General features: G+C 45.8%; 2 protein-coding genes across 4 annotated transcripts; one reads left to right on the top strand and one right to left on the bottom strand.

The window, feature by feature from the left end:
• Positions 1–630: 630 nt before the first annotated feature.
• On the bottom strand, positions 631–14,514 carry TXNL4B (thioredoxin like 4B). Of its 2 annotated transcripts, none has more exons than XM_069757695.1 (4): positions 14,383–14,514; positions 2,834–2,994; positions 2,554–2,705; positions 631–1,084 (listed from the first exon to the last, which is right to left on the bottom strand). In XM_069757695.1, the coding sequence occupies exons 2-4, from the start codon at positions 2,963–2,965 to the stop codon at positions 919–921; spliced, it is 450 nt and encodes a 149-aa protein (XP_069613796.1). In that variant the 5' UTR covers positions 2,966–2,994; positions 14,383–14,514; the 3' UTR covers positions 631–918. The 2 variants fall into 2 exon arrangements, with proteins under 2 accessions (XP_069613796.1, XP_069613797.1); XM_069757696.1 differs by having other exon boundaries at positions 14,293–14,427.
• TRMT10C (tRNA methyltransferase 10C, mitochondrial RNase P subunit) lies at positions 14,455–18,192 on the top strand. 2 transcript variants are annotated; one of them, XM_069757693.1, is made up of 2 exons: positions 14,455–14,512; positions 16,853–18,192. In XM_069757693.1, exon 2 carries the CDS (start codon positions 16,876–16,878, stop codon positions 18,130–18,132), a length of 1,257 nt encoding a protein of 418 aa, XP_069613794.1. In that variant the 5' UTR covers positions 14,455–14,512; positions 16,853–16,875; the 3' UTR covers positions 18,133–18,192. The 2 variants fall into 2 exon arrangements, with proteins under 2 accessions (XP_069613794.1, XP_069613795.1); XM_069757694.1 differs by having other exon boundaries at positions 14,460–14,508.
• Positions 18,193–24,067: the final 5,875 nt, after the last annotated feature.

Below are 24,067 nucleotides of genomic sequence, written 5' to 3'. Positions count from 1 at the left end.
TACAGACCTCAACATTCTTTGTAAGTGGGAAAACTTGCAAAGTTGGCAGTGTATCACTTATTTTCCCCACTGTGAATACTTGCCTGATATATCAGGCGTGGGAAGAGAAAATCGCACGGTGAGTGGTACAGTTGTACAGCAATCGTAATTTGTGGATATTGTGCATGGCATCTATTCAAATTAATAAGACCTGTGAAATAAAGTTTAACAAAAAGATTTGCAAGAGCCTGGTTCAGCAACCATGTCAGAAGTCTGTGGCCACTAAACAAAGCCCTGCAAATCTCCTGTGCCTCTTCTAATTAGTAGGCCCTGCAACATCATTACATTGCAGCAACATGCTCAAATGACATCAAGGTGGCCTTCTACCCAGAAAAACCGCCGGGCATGTCACATGTAGTAATGCCGCAAGACTCTGGTCCAGAAAACATGGAGAACTGGCATGGCCGCTAGACAAGGGTACTGCAAAACATTTGGCTCAACTCTACAATGCAGTATACTAAATTTGACCAGAAACCAAACAAAATTAGAAAATACCAATCAATTACCAGACCTTCTGTAGTGAGTGCTATGTCCAAATCTTAACATGAACATTGCCAGCTAAATCAGCACATTTACAGTAATACACATTGACACTCTACAATCTAGTAATTTATTACAAGTAATTAATAAAATAAATGTACCCTAGTGCAGTATTCACATAAGCAGTTCAAGTGGAAATTAAATACTATGCAGTGCAAGCGAGAAAAAAAAGCTGTTATATAAAAAAAATCTTCACGTGTGTATTTCGTTGACTGCATCGAAGTTGTCCACTAAGTAAGATGGCCGCCCATTCCTCCGAGGATTACTTTTGTACATATATTAGCATAAACACAGAGCTTGTTCTCCTTTGTGATGGTGACTACAATGTCCTTGGCCACCCTAAACCCCCTGATACAAAAGGTCATATTTTGGAATGTTCTTTGGATCTATTGGACTTTGGACAATGAGCTTTCCACGCATTGCGCCCCTGTAAATTACTTCAATGAGGTCAATAAAATCTTGCTTCGTCTTGAAACTTCCTACAAACTTGGTATGATCTGGGGACCTAGAAAACAAACTGTGACATTAGGGCCTCAGCAATGAAACATTGTAAAACAATACAAGTCCAGTGTAGAATACGATCAGTACCATAAAATATCCCATCATCTGTCAGTTTCACATGGCCACAATAGAGACTGTATGAGCCCATACATTGCTCTATTCACCCCTATGGCTATAAGGTTGCTTTAGTTAGCACCAGGGAAATCTGTGCATCCTAGTGAACAATCCATCTGTTAAGATAACCTACAAACTGCTGTCAGAGTAGATAGCACAGATTCAGCATTATAATCATACTGATGAATGAACTTTATAGGTCCTAGAGATTGAATATCCTATTAACACAAATTGGTGTGATTTTAAATGTATGTACCATTTATTCAGATTAGCAATAAGTCATGTTTTAATGCATCCCTTAATTAGGGCTTATTTACCCTTCAGGTAATACGTATTCATACATCGCTCTATGTACACTCTCCTGCTGAAACACAGCGTTTCTTCCTACTGAGCTTCAGGATTTTGCAAAAATCCATGCTTTGGCTACAGTCACAATTTGTGATATGTCCATTTTCTTTTGTCTGACAGCATAAAATTTAATTGAGATACAGTATACGCACCTTGGTTTTAAGAACAGATTTGTTTCTCTGCTTTGTGCGACTCAGAGCTTGTCCTATTATCTGTTTTGCTGATCAGATTCTACCATTAAAGGAGACCGGTCATGTAAAAAAAACAACTGTCAATCTGCAGGTTAATAGCGTTTTAAAGTCGTGCCACCCACTGCACTGAAAGTCTGGCTACGAGGAGCAAATTCACTTTATTCCTCCAGGCAGCATCCGACTTTCAGTCATAGAGCTGGGTTGGCGAGGTTTCAGTCTCCGCTCATTACAAAGTGAGCAGCCAACGTTGCACTGATGCACTGCTGAGCTGGCTGTCAGTCAGTGCTGGGGGCACGGTTACAGCTGTTGCTCACTGTGTACTGAGCTACAACTGAAGCTGTACCTCTATGACTGAAAGCCAGAGGAAGAAAGGTCATTTCCTCCAGGCTATCAGAGCAGCGGCCATATATCTTTAGAAGGCTATTAACCTGATTATTAACCCCACATTTGCACGTTTTTTTACATAACAAGTTCCCTTTAAAGTCTATGAGAATCGGAATACATGTTTTGTTCTTTAGAATGTAGCCTAATACTAATATTTTTAACAACAAAAAATCTGTGTGAAATTACAACGCCAAGCCTAGCAGGTTGCTGGCTCACTTCACACTTAGGTCTGGTCAAATCCCCGAAATAGGCATCACTGTGCCATTTAAACTAAAACAGCTGGGACTGTGATGGAGCAGCTACCGGGAGTTGAGGACTCCAAGTCTGACTGATGTAATTAATAAGTTATATAACTCATTCTGGATAGGAAGGAAATGAACGATATTCCATTAGTAGATCCAATAGAAGAACATATAGCACATTAATATCACCTTACCCGTAATCCACTTTCATATGTTGGCCATTAAAGAAAAAGACAGTAGATGGGATATAGCTGATATCAAAGTATTGGCGGTAGACCGGCACTTTGTCCACATCCACAAGATATATGGCAGCCATTTTACTTAAGTCATGGGATGTCTTTGCAAGCTGAAAAGACAAGAACAAAGTGAAAATTGAAATAAGATACGATGGCTATGGATTGGGTAGGTGTCCAAAGTACGTCAGAAAAACTTTCCAAATATAATGCAGCAGGATTCAGGAAATAACAAACTCACAATATTATCCAGCTGCAAACAAACAGGATCGTCATCTCTTCCAAACCGGAGAACCAAGACCACCTCAGCTGTCGTCTTTATCACATGATCTACATCAGATTTACTACTTATTTTCGGGAGAAGAAAACTCATGATTTTCAAGGTTTGGACTCAGATGGTTTCTGAAAAAGAGGTGTGGAAACATTTAATAAAAAGCTAATCAGGTCTGTTTTTAAGTGCAGGCTTTCTCTTAGCATAGGCATGTTTTTACAACCACATTGCAAGTTTACCCATAAAGGAGATTAAAAAACTGCACTGACATTTAGAAAAAAAAAAAAAAAACAGCAGCGTGCTTTTACCCCTTTACGGTTTATTTACACGCCTAAATAGTGGCCGCATTTTCTCGCCCATAATACTGCTGTAACAAGAGCCAAATGGACAGTTCAACAGGCATAGAGTTAGTTCAGGTTGTCAGATCCATGTATGACAGTACCAGCAGTTGTTAAGGACGAGAAGTTATAGCCACCTTAATTTAGATTGTCCACTTATTTTCTTCCCAATTAATTTGCCATAACCGTGGATGTCCCAACAGTTCTGATTCTGAAAGTGCTGTATAGGCTGATGGGGAACCTGGGCTCTGTACCAGAGAGGCTTCAGATGAGCCTCACATTAGCTAATCTATGAGCCAGTGTATATGATCAGCTCCCATTCTAATGGACTCGAGGCAACAGTGCATTACATAGCTGGCCATTTATCTGAATGGGTGTCTCATGTAATACTGCATTTCCCCTGCATCGGCTGCATTTTCTAAGGGGTTGTCTATTATGACACAAACACTTTAAAAACAAAAATAAAAGCAAACTTAATTTTCTATTGGCAAAAAATATGTAACTTTCAATGGAGACTCTGATGCAAGTTTTTAACGTAGACCAAACGGGGGTTTACAGAGTCCCATACAAATGGTATGGAAACAAATATACATCACGGGGTGTTTTAAAAGGTTAAATCAGCATCAAAAACCAATATTAGGCCGGTTTCACACGTCAGTGGCTCCGGTACGTGTGGTGACAGTTTCCTCACGTACCGGAGACACTGACTCACGTAGACACATTAAAATCAATGTGTCTCTGCACATGTCAGTGTGTTTTCACGGACCGTGTGTCCGTTTGCAAAACACGGAGACATGTCAGTGTTCGTGGGAGCACATGTATTACACGGACCCATTAAAGTCAATGGGTCCGTGTAAACACGTACCGCACACGGATGTTGTCCGGGTGCCGACTGAGTACCACACGGAGCGTGCAGGAGACAGCACTAGAGTTAAGCGTTGTCCCCAGCGTGTGGTGCTGAAGCCGGCATTCATTCCTTCTCCCCAGCAGCGTTCGCTGGAGAGAAGGAATGAAAAATCAGGGTTTTTTTTATTTTTTTGTGTTTAAAATAAAGTTCGCGGTGACCTCCTGCCTCCCACCACCTGTGCGCCCGCCCGCTGGCATTAAAATACTCACCCAGCTCCCGCGATGACTCCTCTCAGCGCCGCAGCTTGTCCTGTGTGAGCGGTCACGTTGTACCGCTCATTACAGTGATGAATATACGGCTCCACCTCCCATAGGGGTGGAGCCGCATATTCATCACTGTAATGAGCGGTACCACGTGACCGCTCACACCGGACAAGCTGCGGTGCTGAGAGGAGTCATCGCGGGAGCTGGGTATTTTAATGCTAGCGGGCGGGCGCACAGGGGGTGGGAGGTGGCCATGATCTTTATTTTAAACACACACAAAAAAAAAACCCTGATTTTTCATTCCTTCTCTCCAGCGAACGATGATGGGGAGAAGGAATGAATGCCGGCTTCAGCACCAAAAGGAGGGGACAGCGCTTAAGTGTAGCGCTGTCTCCTACACGGTCTGTGTGGTACTCAGTCGGCACACGGCTGCCGCATGTGTGCCACACTGATGTGCCACGTAAGCACACGGACACACGTACAACTCCGGTACCGATTTTTACGGTACCGGAATTATCTGGACGTGTGAGACCGGTCTTAGGCCGGTTTCACACGTCAGTGTCTCAAGTACGTGTAGTGAGAGTTTTCTCACGTACCGGAGACACTGTCACATGTATGCAAATGTCAGCGTGTTTTGACGGACACACAGACATGTCCGTTTTTACCCAGACACGCGAGCTGCAAAAGGTGCCACAAAGGTGCACACAGAGAAGTGTACACTGTCCTCCGTGTGCACAGACGGCCGAGGGGGAAGCAGCACTACTGTAAGCGCTTTTCCCTGTGTGTGGTGCTGAAGCCGGCTGTCATCCCTTCTCCTCTGCTCGGCCAGCGAGCAGGGGAGAATGAAAGAAAGAAAAAAACCATGAGGGGTCCCCCCCTAGTTTATTAACCAACCAGACAAAACTCAGGTGCAGGCTGTTATTCTCAGGCTGGTAAGGGGCCATGTATATGGGCCCCCCAGCCTAAAAACAGCAGCCCGCAGCTGCCTAGAAAAGGCACAACTATTATATGTGCCAATTCTGGAGCTTTGCCCGGTTCTTCCCACTTGACCTGTAGCGGTGGCAAGTGGGGTAATGAGGGTTTAATGTCACCTTCCTATTGTAAGGTGACATTAAGCCGGCTTAGTAGACACTTCTCCATTACTATTCCTATAGTTGTTAAAGGGCTAATAAAACACCACAGTAAGAAAAAAGTCTTTTAATGAAATCAAACAATAAACACAGTTTTGCCATTTTATTAGTCTGCCATTCCAAGCGAAGCCCTCGATCTCCTGTAAAAAAAAAAAAAGTCAAAATAAAAAAACAACAATCTACCCATACCTGTCCGGCATACAGTCAGTCCCACGCAGTAATGCATATCTAAGGGAATGTAGTTTACAACCGGGAGTGGTGCTAATGCGACTGCTACTGGATGTAAACTACTGGGGAATGAATGAGACGCTGCGGGCGTAGGCTCAGTAACTAGCGGTAACATCACTGAGTCTGTGCTCACTGCTTCTCATTTATTCCCCAGTAGTTTACAGCCGAAAGCGGTCACATTAGCACCACTCCCGGTTGTAATCTACATTTCCCTAGATATGCATTACTGTGGGGGACTGACTGTATGCCGGACAGGTATGGGTAGATTGTTGTTTTTTTATTTTGACTTTTTTTTTTTTTTTTTACAGGAGATCGAGGGCTTCGCTTGGAATGGCAGACTAATAAAATGGCAAAAAGCCGGATTACTCACCGGTAATGCTCTTTTAGTGAGTCCACAACAGCACCCCACTGGAGAGAGGGATCCGCCCCGCAGGAACAGGAAACCTACCGGGGGTGGTCCGCCTCTCCTCCTCAGTTTTGATTTCAGAGTACCCGGAGGACCGCCAGTATTAGGCAAATATCATTTATTTTTAAATTTAAAACTTATTTGCTTATGTATGATTAAAAGAATTTTACTCAATAGTAAGTACTATATTAATCTAGGGAGGGATGTAAGCGGGTGCTGTCGTGGACTCACTAAAAGAGCATTACCGGTGAGTAATCCGGCTTTTTACTCTTCGCCACGACAGCACCCCACTGGAGATCTTTCAGAGACCATCACCTAGGGGGGAGGGACCACCGTGCTGAGGACAGTTCTGCCAAAGTCTAGGTCAGAAGTTGACGATGGGTCAAGCCTATAGTGATTATAGAAGGTAGAGGGATTTGACCAAGTTGCGGCCTTACATATAGTCTCAATTGGGACCTCTCCCCTTTCTGCCCAGGAGGATGCCATAGCTCTGGTAGAGTGCGCCGTTATGCCTTCCGGAGGGTTTTCTTTACTCGCGGAATAGGCCAGTCTGATAGACTCTCTGATCCACCGGGATAAGGTGCTTTTTGTTACTCCATGACCCGTCTTGTGACCCTGGAAGGAAATAAACAGAGCCCTACACTGTCGCCAGCTACTGGTTCTTTCAATGTATTTTAACACTACTCTTTTAACATCTAGAGTGTGGTACTTCTGTTCTTCAGGAGTGGAAGGATTACTGAAGAAAGTGGGCAAGATTATTTCCTGAGACCTATGGAATTTCTTTGCTACTTTGGGAAGGTAGGAAGGGTCTGGTTTAAGGATCAACTTATCCTGAAAAGTTAACAGGAAAGGTGGATCTATAGAGAGAGCTTGGATGTCACTGATCCTCCTAGCTGAAGTCAGTGCTACCAAGAGGGCCGTCTTTAGTGATAGGCTTTTGATTGGTATTGAATCTATTGGTTCAAAGGAGAGTCTGTTAGGGCTTGTAAAACTAAATTTAGATCCCAGGGAGGAACTCTAGGTATATTAGCTGGATTTATCCGTTCGCAGGCTGTAATAAATCGGGATACCCATCTATCCCCCGCAATGTTATGGCCATAGAGGGCTCCTAGTGCTGAAACATGAACCTTTAAGGTGTTTACAGTTAACCCCAGTTCTCTCCCTTTCTGAAGAAATTCCAGGATAGATTGTATCGGAATTTCTGATGTGTTTGAAGATGTATGGAATTGTAGGAATTTCTTCCATATTCTTGTATAAATGTTTGTAGTGGAAGGTTTTCTACTCTGGAGGAGTGTGTCTATCAATCCCTCCGAGAACCCCCTTGATTTTAGCATCTGCCTCTCAAATTCAAGGCCGTCAGATGGAGATTGTCCACCTGAGGGTGGAAAAACGGACCCTGTAAGAGAAGATTGGGTGTTGAGGGGAGGACCCAAGGATCTGAGACCGACATGGTTTGCAGCCACGAGAACCATGGTCTCTCGGGCCACAATGGAGCTATCAGTATCACTCTCGCTCCTTCGCCTCTGATTTTGCGTATGACTTGGGGTAGCAATATGATCGGCGGAAAAGCGTATGCCAGACTGAACTGCCAAGGGGCTTGGAGAGCGTCCAGAATGTCCGGATGATCCGCTGGAGATAGGGAGGCAAATCTCCAGACTTTTTTGTTTCTTCTTGTGGCGAAGAGATCTACTTGAGGACGACCTCATAGGGATACTATGTCCTGAAAAATCTGCTGGTTTAGGCACCACTCTCCCTGTCTCAAGGTGTGTCGACTTAAGAAGTCTGCCTGCTGGTTGTTTTCCCCTCTTATGTGCAGTGCAGTAAGGGATGTCAGGTGACTTTCTGCTAGATTCAAGATTTCTGTAGCAGAAGACATCAGAGTCATTGATCGCGTGCCTCCTTGCCTGTTTAGATACGCCACAGTGGTGGTGTTCTCGGAAAGGATTCTGACGTCTTTCCCCCGAAGCTGTGGGAGAAAATGGTATAGGGCGTATTTTACTGCATTTAGCTCTTTAACGTTAGAGGAGTTGCAGCTTTCCTCCATGTTCCATAACCCTTGGCAAAAATCATACCCCATATGAGCGCCCCATCCATGAGGACTGGCGTCAGTGGTTATGGTATGAGATGGCGTTATTACCCATGGAACACCATTCATCAAATGATTTGAATCTAGCCACCACGCTAAGGAACATAAAACCTCCTGTGACAAGGTTATCTTTACATTTAGGTGACCAGATAACCGTCTATCTTCTTGTAAAATCTGGTGTTGCAGTGTTCGGGTATGATGTTGAGCCCATTTTACTGCAGGTATACAAGAGAGAAGGGATCCTAGTAATGACATAGCTTGTCTTAGGGATATACGTGGATTATTTATTGCAGCTAGGACTTTGTGTTTGATCAGTAGTATCTTTACCTGAGGCAGAAGACACTTTTGAGATATGGAGTCTAGATGGAACCCCAAGAACGCTTGACAGGAAGGCGGAGTGAGTCTGGATTTGTTGGTATTGATTATCCAGCCTAGATCCTGTAGAGAGGAAACTGCGTGAGCCAAACGATCAGCACATTGAGTAACTGAATTTCCTTTGACCAAAAAGTCATCCAGATAGGGCACAATTAAGGTCTCCTTTTGGCGAAGGTAGGCCATCACCTCTAGCATTATCTTGGTGAAGATCCTCGGCGCTGTCGAAAGGCCAAAGGGCATGTCCGCGTACTGGAAATGACGAATCTCGCTGTTGATTGTCACCGCTACCCTGAGGAATTTTTGGTATCTGTCATGAATAGGGAGATGATAATAAGCATCTTTTAAATCAATGCCCCCATCATACAGTTTGGAAAGAGGAGTTTTATAGTGGATCGAATGGATTCCATCTTAAATGTATGGTTTTCAATAAATGAATTGAGTTTTTAAGGTTTATGATGGTCCTGAAAGAACCGTCGGGTTTGGAAATCAGGAATAAGGGAGAGTAGAATCCCTTACCTTCCTGTCCCTCAGGGACCTGGACTAAAACCCGCTTTGATAATAGGGTTTGAATTTCAAGCTCTAGAGCCTGTTGTTGTATAGGCGAGCTGAGGGATGTTATAATATATGACTCGTGGGGAACACGAGAGAATTGTAGTTTAATTTCATCTCGGATGATATTTAAAACCCACGAGCTAGATGTTACTTTTTCCCATTGGGTGGCGAAAAACTTCAGTCTGCCCCCTACTGGTATATCCTCAGAATTTGTTGTCTTTTGGGGGGTTGGGTCTTCTAAACATGGTACCTCTTTGTCTGTCCTCTTTAGCAGTCCATGTTGTAGACCTATCCGTTTGCCTCCTTTTGCCAAACGGTCTCCTCTTAAAGGCTCTCCTGTAAAAGGGAATAGAGGAATCAGGAAAAGCTTTCTTCCTGTCCTTTGCCTTTTCGAGTATCTCGTCTAAGGTTTTACCAAAGAGGTACTCACCCTCACATGGGATTGTGCATATTTTAGATTTAGACTGCGCGTCCCCTTTCCAGCTTTTCATCCAAAGCGCTCGTCTTGCATTATTCACGAGGCCTGCAGATCTTGCTGCTAAACGAAGAGTGTCGGCAGATGCGTCTGCCATAAAAGCTGCCGCTCCTCGTATTAAGGGGATGGCCGCCCGTAGTTTCTCTCTTGAAACATTATTTTCAATTTGCTGGTCTAACTGATCAATCCAAATGATCATTGACCGAGCAGCGCAAGTGCTGGCTACTGCAGGTTTGAATATTCCTGTAGCCGCTTCCCAAGAACGCTTAAGGGATGATTCAGCCTTACGATCCAATGGATCAACCAGAAGTCCCGCATCCTCCACAGGTAGAGTGGATTGCTTAGAGGTAGAGGCTACTGCTGCATCGACCTTAGGGACTTTGGTCCATGTAAGAAGCTCCTCGTCACTAAACGGATATTTACGTTTTGATGCGGAGGGTAAAAAACTTCTTTGATCCTGTTTCTCCCACTCTCTTTTAATTAATGCTTTCACTGCTGGCATAACCGGAAAACATCTCCTCTTTCTCTCTGCCAAACCCGCGAACATTATGTCCTGCGTGGTTTGTGCACCCTTTGTCTCCTCACACCCCATGGTATTTCGGATTAATTTTACCAAATTGTCCACACTGTCTAAGGGAAAACATGAGCGTCCCTCGATCTCGGATGATGATGATGATAGGGAGGCTTCTGACAGTACAGTCTGGTCACTATCGGAGTCTGACACAGGTGTCGGTGTTTTGGACTTAACTTTACGCGGTTTTTCCTGGGTCATATTTTTTAGTTCCTCCCTAATAATGGCCCGTAAGTCCGTAACGGACACTGTCGCTCCCTGTGTTGTTTCCTTAAAACAGTCTTTGCACAGTTTCTTGGGGTATGAGTCCGGAAGGGGCTGGCTACACAAGGCACATTCCTTATGTTTCGTTTTTTGTCGCTTTTTAGACTAGGCGTAATAAGTAGCGAGAGAGAGAGAGAAAAGAGAGAAGTAGGGAGACAATGTCAGCTTAATAGGCAGAGTTTTAAAAACTCACCCAGTGAAGCGAATAGTACCAGGTCAGAAGGCCGAGATCCTGTTCTGGATCCGTCGCTTTTACGAGCGGTCTCCGAGGATCCTCTGGTGTGATCTTTGGCGGGGGGTACTGGATCTCCAGCTGTGGGGTCCATGGCAACTGGGGATGACATCTCTGCCTCGCCGTATTACGGTTGGTTTGTAGTTTAAATAGTGTGCCCATTTTTTTTTTCCCGATGTAGTGCGCATGCGCGGACCAGCGCCGGCTCCCCCACCCTAGATCCGGCCTAGCGCCCCGGAAGTCAATTATCCACTTCCGGGGTAGCCTGTATAGCGGCGGTCGGCGCATGTGCGGTCCGGGATTCACACATCGGACCGCAAAACGGAGTGCAGCCGCTTTCTTACCCCACCAGCCGGCCTCCTCACGCTGCCGTACCGCCACTGCAGAAGATGCCGGACGGCCCTCCCCGGACCCGACCGTCTGCCTGCTCCACCAGACGAGGAGGGAGCCGTCTAAAGGAACTCCCCCAACGCTGCTTCTGAGCTGCAGCCCCTGCCGTTCTCAAGTATACCGCGCAGGCGGCATGCTAGCCCAGGTATGTCCTGTAGTCCTGTCGTTCCTGAACGTTCTCGCAGGAACAGGAAACCTAAACTGAGGAGGAGTGGTGGACCGCCCCCTTTTATTTCTCGGTAGGTTTCCTGTTCCTGCGGGGCTGATCCCTCTCTCCAGTGGGGTGCTGTCGTGGCGAAGAGTAAAACTGTGTTTATTGTTTGATTTCATTAAAAGACTTTTTTCTTACTGTGTGGTGTTTTATTAACCCTTTAACAACAATAGGATTAGTAATGGAGAGGTGTCTTATTGACACCTCTCCATTACTAAGCCGGCTTAATGTTCACCTTACAATAGGAACATCTAATAGATGCACCTTTTCTGGGCAGTAATGGGCTGCTGTTTTTAGGCTGGGGGGCCCATATCCAGGGCCCCTTACCAGCTTGAGAATAGCAGCCCGCTCCTGTGAGTTTTGTCTGGATGGTTAAAGGAAACTTGTCACCCCCCCGGCGTTTTTAACTAAAGCGCCACGTTGTGCAGCACTAATGCTGCATTCTGTCAAGGTGGCTATTTTATTTGGGGTCCCTTCTAATGCTGCAATATTCGTTTTTTTAATTAGCCCTCCATACCTGTAGTCTGTCCGGGGGCATGTTTTTTCTACCCCTGGAAACAAATGTCTCTCAGCCATCCCTCAGCCCCTCTGGGCGCCGCCTCCTGTGCCTTCATTAACGTCCCCGGTGCCTGCGCTGTAAGTTCCTTTTTCGGGCATGCGCAGTTTGCCCTGTCCTTCGACTCTCATCACATGATGGGAACTTACAGCGCAGGCGCTGGGGACGTTAATGAAGGCACAGGAGGCGGCGCCCAGAGGGACCGAGTGATGGCTGGGAGGCGTTATTCTTTGGGGGGAAAAGATATGACAGACTACAGGTATGGCGGCCTTATTAAAAAAACGAATATTGCAGCATTAGAAGGGACCCCAAATAAAAGAGCCACCTTGAGAGAATGCAGCATTAGGGCTGCACAAGGAGGCTCTTTTAGTTAAAAGCGTCAGGGGGGTGTGACAGGTTCCCTTTAATAAACTAGGGGGACCCCATGTCGTTTTTTTCTTTCATTCATTCTCCCCTGCTCGCCGGCTGAGCAGGGGAGAAGGGATGATAGCTGGCTTCAGCACCACACGCAGGGGAACAGCACTTACCGTAGTGCTGCTTCCCCCTCGGCAGTCCGTGCACATGGAGGACAGTGTACACTGCTCTCCGTGTGCATGTGTGCGGCATGTTTTGCAGCCGTTCTTCTCGGGCGGCCGTCCTTGTGGTACTGATGCGGCACAGGGTTGCCACACATGTGCCACATGTAGTACACAGGCGGACATCTCCTGTACCATGTTTACCGGTATCGGAAATATCAGGACGTATGAAACCGGCCTAACACACACATTTCACAGCCATTTCTGACTACAAATTGCAAAGGAATCCAAAATGGTGATGTTTGGTGATCACTGCAGAACAAAGGTGCAGGGGGATCTGCTGCTGCTATCACCACACGTGTCATCTGACTCTGCTGCTGGACACAGAGCAAATGTATGTAACTCACACCAGTGCTCAGTACATAGCAGGGTCCAATAGGTACTGTAGTGGGGGCCACTTATATGCATATATGTGTGAGGTTCTCTGCTGTATATATACATACAGGTGCATCTCACAAAATTAGAATATCATCAAAAAGTTAATTCATATCCGGTCTTCAATACAAAAATTGAAACTCACATTATATATTTCTGTTAATGTTGATGATTGTTGCTTACAGACAATAAAAACTCAAAAACTCAAACGTCATTATCTCAGTAAATTAGAATATTTTATAATACCATACTTGGTCGGGGCTCCTTTGGCATCAATTACTGCATCAATGCGGCGTAGCATGGAGGCGATCAGCCTGGGGCACTGCTGAGGTGTTATGGAAGCCTAGGTTACTTTGATAGCATCCTTCAAATCGTCTGCATTGTTGGGCCTTGTGTCTCATCTTCCAGATTCTCTGTGGGGTTAAGGTCAGGTGAGTTTGCTGGACAATCAAGCACAGTGATACTGTTGTTTTTAAACCAGGTATTGGTACTTTTGGCAGTGTGGACAGATGCCAAGTCCTGCTGGAGAATGAAATTTCCATCTCCACAAAGCTTGTCGGCAGAGGGAAGCATGAAGGGCTCTAAAATTTCCTGGTAGACAGCTGTGCTGTCTTTGGTTTTGATAAAACACCTGCTTCCTAGACCTCAAGCAGCTTGGATTGTGGCCTTTCCACTCTTCCTCCAGACTCCGGGACCTTGATTTCCAAGGTCTAGTGTGAAGTTTCCACAATCGGTGATGGTTTGGGGAGTCATGTCATCTCCTGGTGTAGGTCCACTGTGTTTTATCAAGTCCAAAGTCAGCACAGTCATCTACCAGGAAATTTTAGAGCCCTTCATGCTTCCCTCTTCCAACAAGCTTTGTGGAGATGGAAATTTCATTCTCCAGCAGTACTTGGCACCATCCACACTGCCATACTTACCAATACCTGGTTTACAAACAACAGTATCACTGTGCTTGATTGGGCAGCAAACTCGCCTGACCTTAACCCCATAGAGAATGTATGGGATATTGTCAAGAGGAAGATGAGACATCAGACCAAACACTGCAGATGAGCTGAATGCTGCTCTCATAGCATCCTGGGCTTCCATAACACCTCAGCAGCGCCACAGGGTGATCGCCTCCATGCCACGCTGTATTGATACAGTCATTGATGCCAAAGGAGCCCTGACCAAGTATTGAGAGCATATACTGAACATACATTTCAGTAGGAGAACATTTCGGATTTTAAGATAATTTTTTAAGCCGGTGTTATAAAGTATTCTAATTTACTGAGATAATGACTTTTGGGTTTTCATTGGCTGTAAGCCATAATCATCAACATTAACAGAAATAAACACTTGAAATAGATCACTCTGTAATAACTGTATAATATATGAGTTTCACTTTTTGTATTGAAAAACTGAAATAAATTAACTTTTTTTGATGATATTCTAATTTTGTGAGATACACATGTGTGCCCCCAATATAATTTGTAATTGTACATCATGCCCCCACTATAGAATGAGGCAGTGCTGTGTACTGAGCGCTGATATAAGGTGTATAATATATACAGACCCTGGAGGTACGCCGCAGTACGGAGCCTACTCTACACGTTGGCAGTCGGCGCTCCCGTCCTCCGGTGTTGCCGGCCGGTGACGACATTACCTAGTCTCCGCGCATTGTGTCTCTGAGCTGTGGCATCTGTCACTGGGGAAGGAATAGCGCGCTGCACCGGAAGAGGAAGTGAGTGTCTGAGGGAGCTGCGCGGCGGGCATGTGCGGAGCAGCAGTGGTAGGTACGTGTGTGCCGCCATAGACAGCCGTAGTAGCCCTCAGTGCCCAGGACGACCCGCTCTGTGACTTGTGCCACCTTCCTGCTGTGCCAGGCACGTGGTGGCCGCTCTAATGGCCGCTGGCGCACCACTTGCACTCACTGGGTGAAGTGTTGGTGCTCCACCCTGATGTTACCAATACACCACCCACCCAGAGTGAAAAATGCTTTGTGATCATATCGGTCTGGATTTTCCCTTTAAAGAGGTTGTGCACTACTTTATCACTTATGATCTGTCACTGATGTCTAATCAGTCAGGGTCTGTCACCGACCAGCTGTACCCGGCGGCAGCCAGAAATGCTCATTTTACATCAGTAGGAGGGGGATGTGCCGCAATTGATTACTGGGGCTGCCAACGCCAAGAACAACTGATCTGTGGTGGTACCGGGCGTCTGACTCTTAACTAATCAGACTTTGTTGATCTATCCTAAGGATAGGTCATCGGTGATAAAATAGTGACAACAACTTTAAAGGAAATATGACATTTTTAGCATCTAAACTGTCCCCAGTGCGTGGTTAGTGATGCAATCATTTTGTTCAGTCACAGTTGTCGCCGTCACGCAATTTGAATCATGTTCCCGGGGTTGTGCAGACGCCACTCGAATCCGCTCTGAAATCCTGCACTTGTGCAGTGTGTATCATGGAGCCGGGCATGTGCTGTGATGAGCGGCTCCCCATGTTTGCACCATGATGAGCGGCTCCCCGCGCATGCACACTGAAGCTGTGTGTAGCATCCATCTTCACCAACTGTGCACATGCACCGACAGTCAGTGAAGCTGGGTACTACACACAGCTTCAGTGCACAAGCTCGGGAAGCCGCATGTCACGGCGCATGCGCAGATCCACAATACACACTGCACAAGTGCAGGATCTCAAAGCGGATTGGAGTGAGGTTGGCACAACCCCAGGAACCTCATTCAAATTGCATGGCGGCGACAACTGTGACTGAACAAAATGAAGCAGGTACGATCTAACTATATAAGGTGCTTCTTGCACATTTTTCTAGTGCTGTTTTTAATTTTGTAAAAAGTGTTACTCATGCACATTGCATCACTAACCACGCACTGAGGACAGTTTAGATGCTAAAAACGGCATGACAGGTTCACTTTAAACATGTGTTCACCTCTGGATGAACGCATTTAACATTTTTGGGATCCAAAAGAGCTAGCTTTTTATGGTAAGCGGAGCCGAAACATTCCGGGTTGTCCATCACTACCCCTTTGGGTGTTTCCATATCTCCACCCCCAGTGGCTGAAATCTGACATCACTTGCGGTGGCAGTGCTGTTCTCTGCTCGCTCGTTCTCTCCGTACAATTCGCACTGACAGTGCACTCTACTTCTCATCAGAGTCGGTGAGAGAGAGCATTGTTACTGTGAACTGAGAAATGCAGTGCATAGTGACAAGATCCTACTGAGTATCCATCAGAATTGACAACTGACACATGCTTAGTAGAGTAAGGACTAGCCCAGCATTTGAAACAGATGTCCCTGATGACGCTTTTTTTTTTTTTTTTTGGGGGGGGGGGGGGGTGACCACAGCCGCTGCCCCCTGATGATAATACGTTTGAGTATGCTTGGATTCTGAAATGAAGCTTTATCACACAGGATGTAATAAAAATATAAATAACGCCTGTCTCACACGTGCAGATAATTCCGGTACCGGAGTTATCCGTGTCCGTGTGCTCACGTGGCACATCAGTGTGGCACACGTGCGGTAGCCGTGTGCCGACTGGGTACCACACGGACCGTGCAGGAGACAGCGCTAGAGTTAAGCGCTGTCCCCAGCGTGTGGTGCTGAATCCAGAATTCATTCCTTCTCCCCAGCAGCGTTCGCTGGAGAGAAGGAATGAAAAATCAGGGTTTTTTTGTGTGTGTTTAAAATAAAGTTCCCGGTCAGCTCCCGCCTCCCTCCCCATGTGCGCCCGCCCGCTGGCATTAAAATACCCAGCTCCCTCGATGCTTCCTCTCAGCGCCGCAACTTGTCCTGTATGAGCGGTCACGTGGTGCCGCACATTACAGTGATGAATATGCGGCTCCACCCCAATGGGTGAAAAATTCTGAAAGAAGTTACATGCTCTATTCTGCAAACCCAAGGTTTTGCACAAAATACTGAGGACTAAAAAACAAGTTGTGTGCATGAGATTTCTGAACTCTCATAGATATAGCTGGTACTGCAAAACTCAACTAAAAGTAGCAGAAAAAAGCTTAAAAAACCCTCAACAAAAACACATACGTGTGCACACAATCTAAACATGAGTTTTACTTTATGCTGCATTTTAAAATAATCTTTCTGTTTATCTTTCAGTCTCATTTTCATAAAGCCTGGAAATGGGTTTCATGAACGTGTTCCTACGAAACTTTAGGTGTTCTATGGTCCACAATCTAATTAAGGAAGGTATAAATAGACAGTGCCCCTTAAGAATTTCTCACCAGCTCATGCAATGCAGAGTGTTGATGCTGACCCACTACATAAGGAACCAAGAGAAGCCCAGTCCTTCTGAAAAGTTAGATCTGGACACGTGGAAAAATATTTTAAAAAGTTCTGCACCAAAGACTGAAAGTGAAGAAAGCGAGCAAGAAACTGAAGAGGAGTCCACCATTGAAAGTATGCAGAAGCTTGTTGACATGTGGAGACTGGCAGGAAAAGCCGTACCTGACTCCATTAGCACAGAGGAGCTACAGGTCCTTCTAGAGCTTCCCACAAAGTCATCCAGAAAAAAATACCTGAAACAACTCCACTTTAAAGAGATAAAGAAGAAAAGTAAGCAAAAAAAGAAAATGGATAAAGAGCAGTCAAAGAGCAATGTTGAGATTAACACTGAGAAGCGAAGTACCTACTTGTTAAATATCAGAACTAGGTCAGAGGATTGCTTTGAGGCATGGCGTTGTGCCCAAGCTATGATATTTGGGCAACCACTGGTATTTGATATGGCTTATGAACGCTACATGTCTCAGAGAGAAATGGAGAACACGGTGACTCAACTTCAGATGTGTGACGGCTTCAACAAAAGCTCCATAGAACCCTTTCATCTTCATTTCTGTAACTTAAAACCAAATAGTCTGTACCACAAAGAGTTGGTGAAGCGTTATGAGGGTGCCTTTGATAACCTTATGATAACTACCACTGAAAAGTCGCACGTCGACCTCTTCCCTAACGATCAACTGGTTTACCTCACGGCTGACTCTCCAAATGTGCTCAAGACATTTCAGAATGATAAAATTTATATCATTGGGGCTTTTGTGGATAAAAGTCAAAAGACTGGAGTGTCTTTAGGAAATGCTAAGCGGCTACAGTTGGCCACAGCACGGTTACCGTTAGATAAGTTTCTGAAGTGGAACTGTGGAGGCAAAAATCTCACCCTTAACAATATGATTGAAATCTTGATGACTCTTAAGGACACTGGAGACTGGAAGAAGGCACTGTCCTCTGTTCCAACCAGAAAACACGATGGATTTAGAGAAAGTCATAAATCTGAGCAACTCTTGTCAAAAAATGCTAAAATATATGAGTTATTGAAACGGAAAGCCACAAATGCTCAAAAAGAGACCCAAACTCAATCTGCCCAAAAGGAGTCGAAAAACTGATGGCAAGAGACTGATTAATGCAATATATAATCAAAAACAGTAAATCCTACAATTACTTTTGTTACTTTTGTTCATGTTGTGTAAGTGAACACTTAGTGACATACAAACATAGGGATAGGCTTTTAGCAGCATAACGCCTTAGAATAGTCACTATAATATGTCTAACTGGTGTAAGATTTTTAGAAAAAGGTACGCTACTGGCTCAGAATTCCAATACAAATTAATTGGAATTTCTCATGCCCTTCTATAGTTGTAGAAAAGTAAATCACCAGTGAACCAAGAACCAGAAAGATAGTCAGGAAGGAGCATGATCGATTGGCCTGGGGAACATAGGGGCTATACTAGTACTTTATGTAACTTGCTGTATTATAATTTAATGTATTTTTCCACTGGAAACCCATTATAACCATGAGAGGTTCCATGACCTACATTGCATCATAGAGTTGGTGTATGGAGTTGGCTCAGGAGCTGAGTTCTCTCCACACAAGGCAGATTTTAGCTGTGTTAGGTTTTGTTTTCCATACGTCCCGGTGTTTGAATTTGACCACACTTTTGTGATGCAGTCATGTTCTGATTACATGTATTTTTAACCTCTGGATTTCCTGCATCTAATGCATTTATTTGGGGAAAATGTGCTCACAAAACTCAGCAAACCCATAAGAAAAATTGACATGTTAAGGATTGTGGTGAGTTTTTGATGCTGCATGTTTTCGCTGAGACAAAAATGCAGTGTCGGCAAACTGGATAATAGCAATCAATAAAAGCGATAAGTAATAATAGCAATCTCATGCTCAATGTGCTTTTTTTTTCTATATATACAGCACAGACTGACTTGCTGTACGTTTGACATCCTTAACAAGTCAATTTTTCTTGCGGGCTCACTGAGTTTTATGTGCAAATTTTCCCCATAGAATTGCATTAGATGCAGAAAATCGGCAGGTAGAAAACACATGTAATCAAAAAATTACTGCATCAAAAAACGTGTAGTCAAGTTCAAATACCAGGACGTATCAAAAACAAAGCAGTTTTATTTAAAAAATGACATACCAAACAGACAAAAACTGTACCATCCAAAACGCAAGTACGGTAATCTAATTTATATAAGTGCAGAAAATCTGGAACATCAAAAGCTCACCAAATATTCATTGTGGGAACATAGTCTTCTATAGCCAGCATCTGCCTCTAAGGCTGCTTTCACACATCAGTTTTTTGCCATCAGTCGCAATCCATCGTATTTTGAAGAAAAAAAAAACAGATCCGTCGCAGATTGTGAAAACTGATGCAACGGATCCGTTTTTTTGCTGGATCTGACTGGGGGCTGGCTGAAGGATCCTAAAAAATCGGAACATGCTCAGTTTAAAAAACGGAATCCGTTGCCAGATTCTGTCATTTGACCGATCCAGCGCCCATAAGCTTCCATTCTAACAAAAGACGGACGGCAACGGATCCGTCGCTGTCGGTTTTTTCGATGGAGACAAAAAAACTTTACGGATCCGGTGAAAAAACGGATCCATCGCATCAGTTTTTCACAATCTGAGATGGATCTGTTTTTTTCAAAATATGACGGATTGCGACTGATGGCAAAAAGCTGATGTGTGAAAGCAGCCTAAGGCTGGGGTCACATTGCGTTTCGGGTGTCCGTTTAACGGACTACGTTACACCGCTGCATAACGCGGTGTAACGTAGTCGGTTAACGCCGCCATTGCTAGTAATGGCGAACGCATCGCTAGCGCACGCCCACATTGGGCGTGCGCTAGCGATGTGCCGTCATTTGAGTGACGGACCCGAGACGCGGGCTGCAGCGTTTCCGGGTCCGTCACTGCTAGCGCAGATGGAGCTAGCAGAAGCTCCATCTGCGCTAGCGTGATGTAGCGCAGGTACTTGCGCTAGCAGCAGCCCGTTAGCGTATGTGCTGAACGGGCTGCTGCTAACGCAATGTGACCCTAGCCCAACAGCAGTGAACAAAGCGCTATTTGCTGCTGTTAACTTCTTAATTGCTGCTGTCAATAACTAGTAGCTCCATTTAAGCCACAAGATCCTGCTTGGTCATCTTTTCCATTCACCGCTGGTTTAAGTCTCTTATTGGGACTAGAGAGGATTTAAAAAAAAAAAACATACCCAGTTACATACCGTATATACTTGAGTGTAAGCCGAGGCACCTAATTTTACCACAAAAAACTGGGAAAACGTATTGACTCTAGTATAAGCCTGGTATGAGTGGTCCCCTCATCCCCATCCTGGTATGCACAGTCTCCCCATCCTTGTATGCATGGCCCCCTCATCCCGGTGTACATGGCTTCCTCATCCCCATCCTGGTATGCATGGCCCCCTCATCCCTATCCTGGTATGCATGGTCCCCTCATCCTGGTATGCATGGCTCCCTCATCCCCCATCCTGGTATGCATGGCCCCCTCATCCCCATCCTGGTATGCATGGCCCCCCATCCCCATCCTGGTATGCATGACCTCCTCATCCCCATCCTGGTATGCATTTCCTCCTCATCCCCATCCTGATATGCATGGCCTCCTCATCCCCATCCTGGTATGCATGGTCCCCTCATCCTGGTATGCATGGCTCCCTCATCCCCATCCTGGTATACATGGCTTCCTCATCCCCATCCTGGTATGCATGGCCCCCTCATCCCTATCCTGGTATGCATGGTCCCCTCATCCTGGTATGCATGGCTCCCTCATCCCCCATCCTGGTATGCATGGCTCCCTCATCCCCCATCCTGGTATGCATGGCCCCCTCATCCCCATCCTGGTATGCATGGCCTCCTCATCCCCATCCTGGTATGCATGGCCCCCTCATCCCCATCCTGGTATGCATGGCCCCCTCATACCCATCCTGGTATGCATGGCCTCCTCATCCCCATCCTGATATGCATGGCCCCCTCATCCCCATCCTGATATGCATGGCCTCCTCATCCCCCATCCTGGTATGCATGGCCTCCTCATCCCCATCCTGGTATGCATGGCCTCCTCATCCCCATCCTGGTGTGCATGGCCCCCTCATACCCCATCCTGGTGTGCATGGCCCCCTCATACCCCATCCTGGTGTGCATGGCCCCCTCATACCCTATCCTGGTGTGCATGGCCCCCCTCATCCCTATCCTGGTATGCATGGCCCCCCTCATCCCCATCCTGGTATGCATGGCCTCCTCTATCCTAATCTGCATGGCTCCTCACGTGATTGTCTGGCCACTGCAGGAAGTCGGTGGCTTTGACTACTGTGCTCGCTATGAAAACCAAATGAATATTCACTGTGAGCGCAGTGAATATTCATTTCTCTTTAGTAGTCGGCTCCTGCCTCCTGTGACCCGCTGCTTCGGCTCTGCCGCTCCTCCGTCTTGTGGGACCCTTACTCAGGTATAATCTGAAGGAGCTTTTTCTGCTTAAAAAATGTGCTGAAAAACTCTGCTTATACTCGATTATATATGGTAGGTTGGAAAAAAAGACCTGGATTCAGGGGGAAACCTTTCTCCATCAATTATACATTTTGTCACTGGTCAAAAAATAAAGGGAACACTTAACACAATGTAACTCCGTCTACCACAACACCGATTGTGACTCAATTTCTCCTGCTGTTATGCAGATGGAACAGGTAGAAATGATAGGCAATTATCAAGACAACCCCTACAAAGAAGTGGTTCTGCAGATGGTGACCACCATTTTTCTGTTCTCATCCTTTTTGGCTGTTGTTTTGGTCACTTCTGTCATTGCTCTCTCATCTGGAGGTACTGTACAGTAGCATGAGGTGGTGTTCACAACCCACAGAAGTTGCTCACGTAGTAGCTGTGTCTGTCAGCATAGTGCCTAAAACAGATGCAGTACATCAGGAGACGTGGAGGGGGCCGTTGGAGGGTAACAACCCTGCAGCATGACTGCTATCTTGCAAAATGACCTCCAGCAGGCCACTAACTAATTTCATGGGGGGTGGTTTGAGGTCCCAACATTCACAAGTGGATGTTGTGCTTACAGCCCAACACCGTGCAGGGCAATTGGTATTTGCCAGAGAACACCAAGCTTGGCAGATCTGCCATTGGTGCCCTGTGCTTTTCACGGATGAGAGCAGATTTACACTGAGCACATGTGACAGAGTCTGGAGACGGCGTGAAGAACGATCTGTTGCCTGCAACATGCCCCAGTATGACCGGTTTGGCAGTGGGTTAGCAATGGTGTGGTGAGGCATTCCTTTGGAGGGCTGCACAGCCCTCTGTGCTAGCCAGAGGTACCTTGACTGCCATTAGGTAACGGGATGAGATCCTCAGACACATTATGAGGCTATATGCAGGTGCAGTGGGCCCTGGATTCCTTCTGATGCATGGCAATGCTAGGTCTCATGGCTGATTTGTGTCAGCAGTTCCTTTATGATGAAGGTATTGATGCTATGGACTGGCCTGCACGTTTCCCAGACCTGAATCCAATCGAACATATCTGGGACATCATGTCTTGTTCCATTCACCAACACTGTTGCAACATAAACTGTTCAAAAGTTGACTGATACTTGAATCCAGATGTAGGAGGAGATCCCCCAGGAGAACCCAGACGTTGTAGGAAAGTCATACAGGCACGTGGATCAGCCTGTAATTTGATTTTCCACTTTGATTTTGAGTATCATTCCAAATACAGACCTCCGTGGGATAATAATTTTGATTTACAGTGATCATTTTATGTTTTATTGTTCTCAACACATTCCCCTATGTAATGAATAAAGATTTGCAACTGGATTATTTCAATGATATCTAGGATGTGGTATTTGTGTTCCCTTTATTTTTTTTAGCAGTGTATTATATATATTATATATTGTGAGGGGTTGACACACACTGCTGTACAAGGTAGACCTCAGGGCCCAGGACCATTTGCGGCCCTCTTTGACCTTTTATCAGGCCCCGAGCAGATACTCAGTGACCGCATCCTTCGGCAGGGAGGTGTATTTTAATTAGAACCAGCTCATTAATTTCTTCATCCTCTGTCAGTACACTAATGCAGTGGTCACTACTGAACACTGAAGGCCGGATCAGACATACGCGAGATACGGCCGAGTCTTGCAGGTGAAAACCCTCCTCTTGCGCCGGCACTCCGGAGCGAAGCGTGCACCCACACAGCAGTATATGGAGCTGCACGCTCCGCTCCCAAGTTCCGGCACCAGAGGAGGGTTTTCACCTGCGAGACTTGGCCATATCTCGCGTATGTGTGATCCTGGCCTTAGGAGGAACCCAGGGCCAACTGCACCAGCAAATGGTCTCACAAGACCAAATGGTCTGAGGATCTCATCTCGGTACCTAATGGCAGTCCTGCTACCTCTTGCGAAGAAAGAAATGCCACCCCACACCGTTACTGACCCACTTCCAAACCGGTCATGCTGAAGGATGTTTCAGGCAGCAGATCACTCTCCACGGTGTCTCCAGACTCTGTCACATGTGCACAGTGTGAACCTGCTTTCATCTGTGAAGAGCACAGGGCGCCAGTGGTGAATTTGCCAATAATGGTGTTCTGTGGCAAATGCCAAGCGTTCTGCACGGTGTTGGGCTAAGAGCACAATCCCCATCTGTAGACGTCGGGCACTCAGACCATCCTCATGGAGTCGGTTTCTAACCGTTTGTGCAGACACATGCACATTTGTGGCCTGCTGGAGGTCATTTTGCAGGGCTCTGGCAGTGCTCCTCCTGTTCCTCCTTGCACAAAAGCTGAAGTAGCGGTCCTGCTGCTGGGTTGTTGCTGCACTACCTGAGCCACTTGTGTGGGTTGTAGAGTCCGTCTCATGCCACCATGAGTGTGAAAGCACAACCAACATTCAAATTGACCAGAACATCAGCCAGAAAGCATTGGTACTGAGATATGGTCTGTGGTACCCACCTGCAGAACCACTCCTTTATTGAGTGAGTCTGGATAATTGGCAATAATTTCCATCTGTTGTCTATTCTATTTGCATA

The sequence above is a fragment of the Ranitomeya imitator genome, chromosome 3, assembly GCF_032444005.1.
Source record: "Ranitomeya imitator isolate aRanImi1 chromosome 3, aRanImi1.pri, whole genome shotgun sequence".
NCBI classification, from domain to species: Eukaryota; Metazoa; Chordata; class Amphibia; order Anura; family Dendrobatidae; genus Ranitomeya; species Ranitomeya imitator.
The sequence above is the reverse complement of the archived record's forward strand: the minus strand, read 5'-3'. Positions and strand labels throughout refer to the sequence as shown.

Coding starts and splice junctions, on each gene's coding strand:
- TXNL4B (XM_069757695.1), bottom strand. CDS start 2,965: ATGAGTTTTCTTCTCCCGAAAATAAGTAGTAAATCTGATGTAGATCAT. Junction 2,706..2,833: donor GTTTGCAGCTGGATAATATT/GTGAGTTTGTTA, acceptor TTGTCTTTTCAG/CTTGCAAAGACATCCCATGA. Junction 1,085..2,553: donor CATATGAAAGTGGATTACGG/GTAAGGTGATAT, acceptor TTTGTTTTCTAG/GTCCCCAGATCATACCAAGT.
- TRMT10C (XM_069757693.1), top strand. CDS start 16,876: ATGGGTTTCATGAACGTGTTCCTACGAAACTTTAGGTGTTCTATGGTC.